Genomic DNA, 14,036 nt, shown 5'->3' on the forward strand with positions numbered 1-14,036 from the left:
GACCTTGCTCTCAGCCCGGGGTGAGGACACTCTGCCATCCATGCCTCAGAGAGCTGGTGTCTGCTCGCTGAGGTGGTGGGTGTCTCCTGAAGCGACATTTGCATTTGCAGGCATGAGGTCAGAGGTGTGTGTGTGTGTGTGTGTGTGTGTGTGTGTGTGTGTATGTGTCCTGCAGGGGGGATGAAGGCAAGGCTTTGGGCCAGGCAGAGAAAGGAGGGTGGGACAGGAGTGCAGAGAGGAGGGGGTGGTCCATCCCGGGCTGTAACTGAGGGCCAAAGCTCTGATCTGGGACCCTGTGCCCCATCCCACATTGTGGGCCCACAGTGCCTGTGGCCATAGGTGCCCTGGCAGGAGGGGCCCTGGGACCGGCTCCCTCTGCCAGGGAAAGGCCTGCACTTGACTTTTACTCAGTTGGATGGGCAAAGTTGGAGGCTTCTGAGCTTCCTGGCAGGCTCAGCACCCACCCAAGGCCAGCCAAGGCCATCCTTCTGGTGCCAGGCCTCTCTGTGGCCACCACGAGGGGACCACGGGCTGGTGGGGCTGTGCTGGGTCCTCGCACATTGCTCCTATCTTGGCCCCAGGCTGGTGTTTCCCAAGTCTTTGCCATGGCCGTGTTTCAGGCTGCCCTTTTCTGGAGCCTGCAGAAGCCACACCAGGACCGGGCCAGTCTCCTCAGACCCCCTGGGGCCTGGCCATCAGCCAGAGCTCTCTGAGTGGGGGTCTGAGCAGACTGGGCCAAGCCCTCTGGCTGCCCGATCCAGTCCTGAGGGCTTTTTTTTCAAAAATAACAGTTTATTTACAATGTTCTGTCAATTTCTGCTGTATAGTAAGTGGCCCGGTTATACACATAAATACATTCTCCATCATGTTCCATCACAAGTGATTTGGCTACAGGTCCCCGTGCTGTCTGGCAGGATCTCACTGCTTTTCCACTCCAAATGCAATCATATGCATCCACTAACCCTGGTCCTGAGGGTTTACTGAGAGTGTGGGCATGGAGACGGGAGCAGCATCATGGGACAGTCTGCCAACCTAACCTCACTGCTGCTTTCAGAGTATGAGATAGAGAGGTCCTTCTTTCTTCGAATGAAGTGTGTCTTGGCGAAAAGAAACGCTGGCCTGACATGCAGCGGATACAAGGTACCAGGAGCTGCGGGCTTGCAGGTGGGAAGGGGGCATGGGGGGGTGGTCTCCGCTGTGCCTTGTATTTTGCTTCAGGCAAAGCACAGGCCCCCGAGTGCTTTAATCTACCTAGAGAAGAACTTTCTAAGGGATGCCGCTCATGGCAAGCGTGAGAGCTGGCGTCTGACAAGGATATTCCCCGAACGCTGCATTTTCATTGTCTGAGACCAGGAATAAACAGGGCCAAGGGCATCATTTGACCTTGGCACCTACAGGTTCTACTTTGCACTCAGGGCAGTCCCACTGGAGCCCCTAGATTTTTCTCCAGCTTCAGAAGAAGGAGGTCCTAGCCCATCACCCTGGAACCAGAGGTAGATGGGAGCCTTTTGGAAGGAGAATTTGTGTCAAAGAAGGGGGGTGAAGGGGGGCAGGGTAAGGAGAGAGGGCACAGTTTTGTGCCTTTGTCCTGTCTTTCTGGAATGCCCCTCCTCCTCCTCCCCATCCCAAGGCCTGCCTTCTCCCCAGCCTCCCCTCAGCCCCTCATTTAAGCCTCACTCTCAGCTCTTTGCTTTGGCCTCTTTTTTTCCCCTCTTAAGGCCACAGGTGGAAGTTCCTGGACCAGGGGGGAAATCAGAGCTGTACCTGAGGCCTGAGCCACAGCCACAGCCACTGCAGATCTGAGCCATATCTGTAACCTGTGCCACAGCTTGTGGCCAACACCGGATCCTTAACCCACCGATCGAGGCCAGGGATCGAACCCACATCCTTACGGACACTTAACCCACTGAGCCACAATGGAAACTCCTGCTTTGGTCTTTTCCTCAGTGTGTTTTGTGGTAGGCAGCCTCCAGCCCTGCCCTGCACCCCATAGACACTCTTCTGGAGTGGACACTTCTTCTGGAGACTTGATCTGCCCCTTATTATGTCCCAACTGCCTGATCTTGAGCAAAACCCATACCTTGTCCTCAGTGTCCCCATCTGTAAAGTGGGAGAAGAGACTCCAAGGACTTTAAGATATGATCCAACTCTACATACCGAGAGTGTGTTCAGGAATCTCAGAGGAAAGTTTTTGGAAAAAGGATTTAAAATTTTTACAGAGTTCCTGTTCTGGCTTAGCGATAACGAACCTGACTAGTAACCATGAGGATGCAGGTTAAATCCCTGGCCTCAGTGTGTTAAGGATCCCACTGAGCATTGCTGTGAGCTGTGGTGTAGGTCGAAGATGAGGCTCAAACCTGTGGCTATGGTGTAGGCCGGCAGCTGCAGCTCCAATTCAACCCCTAGCCTGGGAACTTCCATATGCCGCACATGCAGCCCCAAAAAGACAGAAGAAAAAAAAAAGTTGTCAAATTCGATCCTGTCGAGAGATGATAAGCATTATGGAACAAGTGGTTAGCTCCCCCAAACGCCTTTGCTGTGTGCCATCTAATTGCAGCTTGGCCATGACTTAATTACACATAAATCCATTATATATGAGAGAGTCTTAATTTGTGGAGTTACTTGAGCACAGTCCATTACATAAAACAACCCTTATATTTTATTATGATATCATTTCCTAAAAAGCAGCATAGTTCATTTCTTCCAAGTCGTCATGTATGGAGGCGTCTGTCACTATGTTGGCTCAATAGAGGCTGTGCTGGGGGATGTTCTAGCATGTTCTGGAAAACAAGCAGGCCCAGAGCGAGGGGCAGTGAGTGCCAGTCTCACCCCTGAGCTGCTGCCAGCTGACCCTACCTCTGCTTTCCCAGGTCATCCACTGCAGTGGCTACCTGAAGATCAGGCAGTATATGCTGGACATGTCTCTGTATGACTCGTGCTACCAGATCGTGGGGCTGGTGGCCGTGGGCCAGTCGTTGCCACCCAGCGCCATCACCGAGATCAAGCTGCACAGCAACATGTTCATGTTCAGGGCCAGCCTCGACCTGAAGCTGATATTCCTGGATTCCAGGTGAGTTTGACACCTGTTGCCACGGAGTTCCGGAAGCTACGGAAGGTAGAAACCGGCCCCTGGAAGCTACACTATTAAACCAAAATGTAACAAGCAATAAGCCGTACTAAAAATGTGCTTTAGAAAGAGATTTAGTGAAACCAAGTCAAGAAATGAAAGCATCAGTATGGACCTCAATCCTCAGGGGGTAGCTGGCTTCTCCAGATTATAGGTATTTATTATTTTATGTGCTTATATTTTCCATATCTCGCTGGAATTTGAATTGGAAAAATGTGTTGTGGGCTAAAGTTATGCTTTTTTGGAGGCCCCTGATGTCAGGATTCCGCCTTGTATCTCCATCAAGCTGGTAGGACTTTAAAACAAACAACAAGTTTCTGAATAGTATGTGCTGCGGGAGGGCTTCCAACTCCAGCTGGTGGGAAGCTGAGCTCTGAACGTCACTGCAGGGCTGAGGCAGTGCACAGAGAGGTAGACTTTGCTGGGACCATAGCTCAGCAGACCCTGCACTGGGGTCTGGGCTGGGAGGGCCATTCCAGCTGACGGGGAGGGCGAGGCTGCAGTGTCCCCAGAACTGTCTCCCCCTTGGCAATGCCCAGCAACTTGAGAATCTCTTTGCAGGGAGAGGAGGGAGGGTGCATGAGGCAGATGGCCTGGGCCTAGGGAAGCCTGCAGGGGTTGGGGGTGGTCTGTGCCTCCCCAGGGCAGGCTGCAGGCCTGCGGGTCTTCTGTGGACTTCCGTTTTCTTCACCCACTCTGCTACCCACAAGGCTGTTGGGAGAGATGAAACTAGATAGTAGCTGTGAAGCATCTGTGGACGTGAACAGCCTGATATCCCCAAAGGTGAGCCAATTTGCCTCTTAGTCTTTTAGATTCCTCATCCATACAGACAGGACCAAGGGTTCAGACATCCTACTCCTGGAGTTTCCTTTGGGGCTCACCAGTTAACGAATCAGACTAGTATCCATAAGGATGCAGGTTCGATCCCTGGCCTTGCTCAGTGGGTTGGGGATTTGGCATTGCCATGAGCTGTGGTATAGGTAGAAGATGTGGCTCGGATCTGGTGTTGCTGTGACTGTGGTGTAGGCTGGCAGCTATAGCTCCGATTAGACCCCTAGCCTGGGAACCTCCTTATGCTGCGAGTGCAGCCCTAAAAAGACAAAAGACAAAAAAAAAAACAGAGAGAGAGAGATCCTACTCTTGACTTTTGGTGTGTGTACCTGAGCTTTCTGAGGGAAGAATTTTAGATGTATATGATAAAATTGTATATGTATATATACTATATATAAAAGTAACAATGTATAATATAAAACACACGCACACACACATATCTGTAAAACATACATTTTATTCTGCATGTCCTGAAGCTAAGATTTATTGCTGTTTCCACTTAAAAAATTGTGGTAAGGGTGTTCCCGTCGTGGCTCAGCAGTTAGCGAACCCGACTAGCATCCATGAGGACATGGGTTCCATCCCTGGCCTTGCTCAATGGGTTAAGGATTCGGCATTGCTCTGAACTGTGGTGTAGGTCAGAGATGCGCTCGGATCCCGCGTTGCTGTGGCTGTGGTGTGGGCCGGCAGCTGCAGCTCCGATTAGACCCCTAGCCTGGGAACCTCCATATGCCGTGGGTACGGCCCTAAAAAGATGAGAAAAAAAATTGTGCTAAAATATACATGACAGAAACTGATCATTTTAACTCTTTATGGAAGAAAAATAAACTTAACCTGGTTAAGGATGGGAGGTGAAAACTTGATTTAGTCTAGTTCATCGTGATGCATCTCAGAACCATTCAGAGGTAGAGAAGTGACAAGGGCTGGTCTGACAAAGTTGTCATGCTCCCAGAAATGCCAAGCAAAGAGCAAACATAACTCCTCAGGGAAAGGATGCCGTGCCAGACGCTGACAAGGACTATGTTCCTGCAGCCACAAGGGAGGCACCTGCAGGGGTGGGGGAGCCTGGCAGGTGAGCTGTTTCGAGAGCTTGGTGATGTGGTAGACGTCACAGCATGTGGGGAAAGAACAGCTCTTTCCAGAATCAGGAGCCACTTCTGAAAGAGGGCTGCTGGAGTTCCCATCATCGCGCAGTGGAAACGAATCTGACTAGGAACCAAGAGGTTGCGGGTTCGATCCCTGGCCTCGCTCAGTGGGTTAAGGATCTGTTGTTGCTGTGAGCTATGGTGTAGGCTACAGACGCGGCTTGGATCCTGTGTGGCTGTAGCTGTGGCATAGGCCGGCAGCTGTAGCTCCAATTGGACCCCTAGCCTGGGAACCTCTGTGTGCCGTGGGTGCGGCCCTAAAAAGACGAATAAATAAATAAACAAACAAATAAATAAATAGAGGGTCTGCAAGGGTCTCTCGGAGACTGGCTTGCTCCTGGCGGGGCCTTGCACATGGGTTTTCCTCTCCTTCAGGACACAAACCCAGGCGAGCAGAAAAGCAAGGTGGCCATCCTGAGGAGGATGTCTGGTCTTTCTCCCCAGACACCTTTTTTTTTTTTAATGCCGCACAGAAGGCATAGAGGTTCCCAGGCTAGGGGTTGAATCAGAGCTGCAGTTGCCAGCCTACACCACAGCCACAGCAACGCCAGATCCGAGCCACATCTGCAAACTACAGCACAGCTTCTGGCAGCACTGAATCCTTAAGCCCCTGATTGAGGCCAGGAATCGAACCCTTATCTTCATGGGTACTAGTCAGGTTCTTAACCTGCTGAGCCACAATGGGAACGCCCAAGATGTCCTGTTTCTACAGAGGACAGAAAAGTGCTTCCTGCAAAGTACCAGGAAGCTTCTAGCAAAGCCTTGAGGTCTTTCTGAACCCTCTTCTTCTAGGAGGTGCGTAAGGGGTTGGAAACATGCTCGAGAACTCTTCATATTCTGGTCTTCAGGCAGTTGCAGTTCGGTGGGCTTTGAAGCGGGGGCGCAGAGGGGCTCGCCCAATGCCGGGGGGTCAGCAGAATGGCCAGCAGCATGGTGTCAGCCCTGACATCCAAACCCCAGAAGCCATGGCCAGGGGTTGGCCTGAAGCCCAGCAGCCCCTGAGTCACAGGGGCCAGGGTGGTGGGCCTGGCAGGGGGGGCGCAGCTGCCCCCACCCCTCAGCATCATCCCAGACAAAACTGAACTCGGCATAACCTGACATTTGGTTCATAGGGGTTTTGTGGTATTTCGCTTTGAAACTGTAGCTGGTGCTTTTGCTAAGGATGGGTGAACCCAGCGATGTTTGGGGTTTGGCAAATCCCTCTGACAGGTCTTCAGACACTAGAGGGTTGGAAGAAACCAAGAGGGCGAGCTGCCAAACCCTTTCCTTTCCCTTTAATTTTTTAAAGCCAGTGTGTACTTTGATGAGAAACTTAATACATGTGTTTCTGATTCATTTACACGTTTGGGGCTGTTGTTATGAAACTTTCCGTCCAAAGGGTCTGCGAAGCCTCTTTCATCCCCACACCGGAGAGAAGCCTGGTTTTCTTTGGGGTAGGGGGGAGCCAGACGTCTCAATTTTCCTGCCACACAGAGTTAGACTCCGACGGGGCTTGAAGGTCTAGGTGGCCCTTGGACAGGTCCCCCAAGCCCTGAAAGGCTCTGGCCTGTGCGAATTCCCTTTCTACCCACCTCGAGCCCCAGCCCCTTCCTGCCCGCGAGGAACACCATGGAAATGTGTACACCGAATAGTATGTGAGTCCAGAAAAATATGAGGTTCATGGAGATTTACGACCCGGAGCCTGCACAAAACTCCAGAGAACAGGGAGCAGGCATGGAAGCGAGGTCAAGTTTCCCCATTTCATTTACAGCCCCTGCCGTCCCGTCCCCACCGACGTCTCACCACAGCCTCACCTCCTTCGGAATCCCCGCCTGTCCCCCTCTTTCATCTGTTCTCGAATATCTGTCACCAAGATGTTCTGGCCACCTCTGTCCAGAGTACAGCTCCCAGCGCAGTTGCCCCAGGCCTGGGAATCCGTACCTCGGTCCCCAGCAATTTTCACCTATGGACAAGCGATCAAGTGCGTGTGATGATGTGGTCTTGGATGCTGAGAACCCCTCGTCTTCGAAGTGGAAAGTTAATGTGGCCCGCGCTTCATGAGAATGGAGGAGGGGGGTGATAGCCTGCAGGCACCGGGAGAATGCTTCCATCTCCACAGCGAGTTTATGGTTTGCTTTCCAGGGAGTTCCCCTTGCAGTGCAGTGGAAACGAACCCAACTAGTATCCATGAGGATGCAAGTCGACCCCTGGCCTTGCTCAGTGGGTCAGGGATCTGGCGTTGCCCTGAGCTGTGGTGTAGGTCACAGACACAGCTCAGATCCCATGTTGCTGTGGCTGTGGTATAGGCCATCAGCTTCAACTCTGATTCGACCCCTACCCTGGGAACTTCCATATGCCCTGGGTACAGCCCTGGAAAAAACAAAACAAAAAAAAAATTGCTTTCCAGTGAATCTAGTTTTGAGTATTATGCTATTTTGGGGTGGGCTCTAAAACAGCCCTCCACTGATAAGAAGCTTCAACATTCCCAGTTATTGCCCAAATCCCAACTGTAGGAATCACCCGATCACAGCATCATCCTGAGACCAGCCATGTCCAGTGTGGGACAGAGGGTTACAGGCTCACACATCCAAGAGGTAGAATGTGGAACCAACCCAAGCATCCATTATCAGGTGAACAGATGAACAAAATATGGCGTCTACATAAAACGGAATATTATTCAGCCATAAAAAAGCATGACGTGGGAATTCCTCCTGTGTCACGGTGGGTCAAGAATCTGACTGCAGCTGCTCAGGTTGCTGTGGATGTTTGGATTCCATTCCCCAGCTGGTGCAGTGGGTTAAGGATCCAGCGTTGCTGCAGCAGATTTGATCCCTGGCCTAGGAACATCCACATGCCTGGGGTGCGGCTGAAAAAAAAAAAAGCTTGATGTTCTTGGAGTTCCTTAGTAGCTCAGTGGGTTAAGGATCTGGCATTGTCACCGCTGTGGCACTGGTTGGATCCCTGGCCCCGGAACGTCGACACACCAAGGGTGTGGCCCTCCCAAAAAGCATGACATTCTGAGACGTGCTATATACCATGAATGAACTTGGAGAACATGTTAAGTCAAAGAAGCCAGACCCAAAAGGTCAAATGTTGTATCTTTCCACTTAGAGGAAATATCTAGAATAGACAGACTCTGAGAGATGAAAAGTAGAGAGAGGTTGCTGGGGACTGGGGAAGGGGGGAGCCAATGTTCAATGAGGCAGAGTTTCGGTTCCGGGTGAGGAAGACATTCTGGAAATGGAAGGGGGTAGTTAAAATGATAGATTTTATGCTGTGCATATTTTACCACGATAGTTTTTTAAAGCTTCACATAAGACTCCCCCCCCCTCCCCCCCCCTGCCCCCGCATATCCCCAGCAAGGGGCCCTTTCTCCTCCTGGCAACTTCTCCCAATATCGGTATCAAAGTTCAGGCTCATAAGTATCCTCAGATAAGCTTCACTTTGAAAAGGGATGACGTTTTAAGCCATCCCAAACATCCTTCTAGCCTGTGGTTTCAGGACATTCCTGCTCAGGACGAGTGTTTCATCCTGGGCTGGGGTTCATAGGCTTTCTTTCTGCAAAAAAGATCATTCTCCCTTTCCAAAATCAACACTCCCCCCTCCAACACCCCACCCCCAGCCCTTTAGCACTTGATTCGTTGGCAAAAACCAATGTTAGTTTAAATGAAAGGCAATCCACGGAGCAGTGTAACTCACCCAGCCGCCGTCCTCCCCCAGGGTGACGGAGCTGACGGGGTACGAGCCGCAGGACCTGATCGAGAAAACCCTGTACCATCACGTGCACGGCTGCGACGTCTTCCACCTCCGCTACGCCCACCACCTCCGTGAGTACCGCGAGCCCTGGCGGCCAGGGAGGGGGCGCTGAGGACAGAGTGGGGACAGTGTCCCTCGTTTGGTGCCGTCATTGTCCTTCTTGTACTCATGCATCTTAAACCTCAGGCCTGTCTCCGGGCAGAGACCCCTCCATCTCAGGACGGCCACGCGCTGTCAGTTCGAAAACAGCCAGTGAAACGCTGGCCAGTGTGGGAGGGTGTGGAAGTTGCTGGATTCTAGATTATGAATTTGGAGCCTCAATTTCTCTATGACATCTGGACACCAGTTGTGGATAGAAGCAGCAGCAGTGGAAGAACTGGTACTTCCATGGCCCTGGCTACTGTCAGGCACTAGTCTAAATGATTAAATACCCTACCAACCCAGTGGGGGAGGGTCTCATGTTCATGGTCCGCCTTTTGCTGTTGAGGATGCTGAGATTCTGAGGGGTTAAGCCACTTAGCCACGGTCACACAGCAAAGAGGAGGCACAGCTGGGAGTTGAATCCAGCGAATCTGGCCTCCAACCGCCGTCTGTCACCTGGCTGGGAAGCTCAGGGAGACCTTGGGCTTCTAGGATGGGAGACGTCCACGTAGAAAGAGGAGAGGAGTCCCTGTTGTGGCTCAGTGGAAACGAATCTGACTAGTATCCACGAGGATGCGGGTTTGATCCCTGGCTTGGCTCAGTGGGTTAAGGATCCGGCAAGGCTGTGGCTGGGGCGCAGGCTGGCAGCTGCAGCTCGATTCGCCCCCTAGCCTGGGAACCTTCACATGCCGCGGGTACAAAAAAGACAAAAGAGAGGAAAGAATCGCATTCTGTCACCAAAGGAGGCAGTTTGGGAAACATCTGGATGCAAGAGTGGGGGGTACCAGTCACTGAAACATTTAAAGAGGTAACACTTTTCTTCTAGAATCTAAATTGAGGCCACAAATAACTGGAAAGGAGCAGAAAACATTCTCCCGCCGTCCGGCCCTGCCATGCCAATGGCCAGTCCAGGGGTGCTTGTTAGTGGGGTGCAGAGGGCTGGGGGAGCCAGAGCTTCTGCAGAGGGCACAGATGGCACCTGCTGTGTGTTGACAAGAGGTATCAGAGGCCAAGTTCCTGCCATCGGTTGGAGGTAGATGGCGGGTCCAGGGCCTGCTCTGTCCTCATCACATCGTCTGCCTGGCTGTTGGATAACAACAGGGACCCAGTTAGCACAGCAGTTACTAGGGTGTCACTGTTCCCTCTTCCCGAGTCACTAAAGGCAGAGACCCTGGCGCACTGGCTGCCCAGATGCTGACGGCTCCTTCCTGCTCCGAGTAATTCACAACAGTGGGAAAGAGCCCCCACGCTCGGAGAGATGGAGTTGGGAGCAGCCATTGATTTGATTTGATTTTTAATGGCAAAATCATGATCTCATATAAACACTCCTGTCCTTCTTGAAGCTCAGCTTTAGAAAGCAACTGCCCAGTGATTGAATGGGCCCTGTGGGTCAGTGCCACTGATATCATCGCTCAAAACTGTCCTTGTGCAAACGGGGCAGGAAGTGTCAGTTTTAGAATCTGATCTTCTGGAGTCTTGGATGGGCAAGTGGTGAAGGGGAGCAGCGGGGACCAGCTGCTCTGGAGTAAGGAGAGCAACTGGGAGATGGAAGAGGCTTCTGCTGGAAGGTGTGCACCAAGGAACAGTCTAGAAGGAGGGACAGGCTGGGGGCAGGGTTCACACCTCCATACCTCCCCGCCACCATCAGGGAGTCTGAGGGGACATCCCAGCACTGGGAGCCCCCCCCCCCCCCGCTCCCCCCCGCCGCCCGCCTGCCCCTTCCCCTGAGGCAGGAGCACACAGGGAGCCTCTCAGCATGGGAGTTGAAAGCAAACTGTTGAATTACACACATGAAGAGTTGTTCTTCAAGGGGGGCTACAATGTGAGAAATGAGGCCTGTAAGCGCAGAGAAAGGAAACTTACAGAATTAAAAGTCTTCATTTAAAATATCATACTTCCAAAAAAAAGAGAAAAGTTTGGAGTTCCTGCTATGGTTCAGGGGTTAAGAATTCTATTGCAGGAGTTCCTGTCATGGTGCAGCAGAAATAAATCCAACTAGGAACCATGAGGTTGCGGGTTCAATCCCTGACGTCACTCAGTGGGTTAAGGATCTGGCGTTGCCGTGAGCTGTGGTGTAGGTCGCAGATGCAGCTCCGATCCTGCGTTGCTGTGGCTATGGTGTAAGCCAGCAGCTACAGCTCTGAATCAACCCCTAGCCTGGGAACCTCCATATGATTCAGGTGTGGCTCTTAAAAAAAAAAAAAAAAAAAATCCTACTGCAGTGACTCAGGTCACTGTAGAGGCAAAGGTTTGATCCCCTGCCCAGCACATTGGGTTAAAGGATCCGATGTTGCTGCAGCTGCTGTGTAGGTTGAAGCTGTGTCTTGGATTCAGTCCTTGGCCCAGGAACTTCCATATGCTGTGGGTGCAAGCCATAAAATAAATAAATACCATTTTTCATCCCTCACACTGCCTGGCTAAGAGACGGGAGTAGGGTTTTTTCCCCCAGAGAAAATAAATCCAGTTTGTGCTTTGGAAATGTAATGAAGGCCACGGTGGTGGCCAGTTGGAGGCTCCTGTGTCCTCGACATGGACCTGATGCTTTTTCAGGTGTGAAACCCAAGGGAAGCTGAGCCTGGTAGGCCAGGCGAGGCTGGAGGTGGAGTGACTTGTGGGCGGGACCAGAGTCCGGGCCTGCAGCCGTTTTCACCACAGGAGGGGTCTAAACGCGTCCACCAGGAGTCCCCCTCCCGTTTTCCCCAGCTTCTCTGACTCCCCAAACTTACACGGGGTTTATTCGCAAGGCCTCCTTCTTCGCAAGGAATCCACCTTCTTCACTTGGAGTTGCATTTCCAGACGTTGCAGTTATCCAAAGGGACCTGAGAGGGACGGGGCATGCCAGCTTCCAAGGGGGTACGCAGAAAAGGCAGAGGGATTACAGACCCCGGGGAGTGCGGCTTTCTTTGCCAAAGAGCTGGGACTGGTAAATCAGAGAAAACAGAAAGGAGCAGTAGTGACGGTGATTGCTCCTGTGCTGTGACTCCGACCTTCCGCGTGGCCCCGAAACCACTGCAGGCGCAGGAGGCGCAGAGCACAGGGCGCCAGCCCCGGGACGGCGGGCGTGGCCTCGGGTCCACCGCGAGCCCCGGGTCGGTCCGACCTCCGGAAACAGCCGAGGCTCCGACCTACACAGCGGGCGGCCAACTCCGGGCTGCCCGCCCCGCCTCTCCACCCCCAGGGCTGCTTGGCATCTGCTCAGTTTCCTTAAACTCCAGAAGCTGAGTCTGGAGTTCAAGTGCGGTAGGTTATTTGGACAGTGAAGCGGCGGCGGTGAGCGGGAAGCGAACCGTGGAAGGGAGGGAGCCAGAGAAGGGGCTTGTCCGGCTGGCTGCTGCCCGCGTGACCGGCCCTCGAGCCCCCAGGCGCGCTGGGAGGCAGGGCAGGCCCCCTGCTCAGGTGCGGTGCTGACGGGGGTATTTATACGCCTCTAGGCATCCGCTGAGGCTGCTCTTGGGTGTCGATTCCTCTGACTACCCCACGTCAGTCGGAGTGGGCTCGGCCAAAATGCAGCCTCCGAGGGTAGATGAGGCCTCTAAGGCGAAGTGGGGCCTCTGGGGGGCGATGAGGGCCTCAGAGGGGAGGTGGGGCCTCAAAGGAGAGGTGGGGCCTCGGGGGGAGGTGGAACCTCAGAGGGGAGGTGGGGCCTCAGAAGGGAGGTGGGGCCTCTGGGGGGAGGTGGGGTCTCAGAGGGGAGGTGGGGCCTCAGAGGGGAGGTGGGACTTCTGGAAGTTTCTGGTGCACCCATGGCAGGAGGAAGCCCCAGCCACCTCTTCACGGGTTCCCCTCAGCTTCCTCCCTGCTCTGGCTTCACGAAGCCATTTTGCATCCAGCCCTCCCTCCACAAGCAGCCCCTCGACGTTCCTTGCACGCAAGGGTCTCTTCTCTCTGGGGGGGCCTTCTGCCCTGAGTGCCCAGGTCCCTTTTGGCCGGAGTGTCTTCCACTCCCAAACTCCTGCCCTGTGAGAGCTGAGGCCAGCGCCCCCCCCACCCCCCCCACCCCCCCCGATCCTGTTCCCTGTCCACGCCCAGCTCGGTGCCCGCGGCTGTTCCCTCCACCGGGAAGCTCATCCAGTTCCTTCCGCTGCCACCCCCGGGACCTGAGCTCCGTTTCTGGACATCACTTTTACCTCTTTCTGCTCAGCTCCTTCTGCGGACGGGGTTCGTCTGCTGGGGTGGCTGAAACAAAATACACCAGACTTCAGCGTACTGCGGAAATGTGTTTTCTCACTGGCCTGGAGGCCAGAGGTCAAGGTCAAGGAGTCGGCCAGGCGGCCAGGCGGGTTTCTTTTCTTTCCTTGGCGTGTGGGGGCTGTGTCTTCACTCATCTCATCTCTCTGTGTGCCTGTGTCATCTCTTCCTGTAAGGACACGGTCACACTGGCTCAGGGCTCACCCATATGCCTTCATTCACCTCGTCACCTCTATTTTTTAGGTATTTTTTGTCTTTTTTTTTTTTTTCTTTTTAGGGCCGCACTCTGGGCATATGGAGGTTCCCAGGCTAGGGGTCTAACTGGAGTTGTAGCTGCTGGCCTATACCACAGGCAAAGCAATGCCAGCTCTGAGCTGCATCTGCCACCTACACCACAGCTCAGGAGACTTAGAAGGTGAGAAGCATAATTTCACAATGTGACTTTGCCATCCTGTCACCTGCTGCTTCCGTGGCCTGGCCTCGCCTCCCACATGGGTTTCCCTGGCCCTGCTGACTGGGCCTCAAGTCCTCCCATCAGACCACAGCTGGAACTGATCTGGGGGCTGCCCCAGGGCTGGGCTCACTTTGCACCCAGCACAGTTGAATGCGGCTGGAGGTGGCCAGCGGATACAGTGACCCACTCTCTGGGCCCCTCAGGCCTCCAAGGCCCTAGGGTGGCGTGGGCAGCAGGGGTGGGGGGGATAACGGTGGCGGGGTGGGGTAGGGGAGGCCCCTCTTCCTGTGAGACCCGCAGGTGCACCTGTTTTTGCAGTAGTTGAGGTGATTCGCTTCAGGAAGGACTAATAGCTGTCAACACCCAGGACCAGAGGGAGGTCACTGTCCGCTTTTCCCAGGCCAAGCTTCCTCCA

General features: G+C 53.5%; 1 protein-coding gene across 1 annotated transcript in view; it reads left to right on the forward strand.

Moving 5' to 3' along the window:
* The window catches only part of SIM2 (SIM bHLH transcription factor 2), a 50,101-nt gene that overhangs the window by 23,079 nt on the left and 12,986 nt on the right, over positions 1-14,036 (forward strand). Inside the window, exons 5-7 of the mRNA XM_047796299.1 lie at positions 1,055-1,140; positions 2,871-3,070; positions 8,803-8,909. Of these exons, the coding sequence (XP_047652255.1) occupies positions 1,055-1,140; positions 2,871-3,070; positions 8,803-8,909 (393 nt within the window). The remainder of the gene's footprint in view (positions 1-1,054; positions 1,141-2,870; positions 3,071-8,802; positions 8,910-14,036) is intronic.

The sequence above is a fragment of the Phacochoerus africanus genome, chromosome 1 (genome assembly GCF_016906955.1).
Source record: "Phacochoerus africanus isolate WHEZ1 chromosome 1, ROS_Pafr_v1, whole genome shotgun sequence".
Taxonomy (NCBI): domain Eukaryota; kingdom Metazoa; phylum Chordata; class Mammalia; order Artiodactyla; family Suidae; genus Phacochoerus; species Phacochoerus africanus.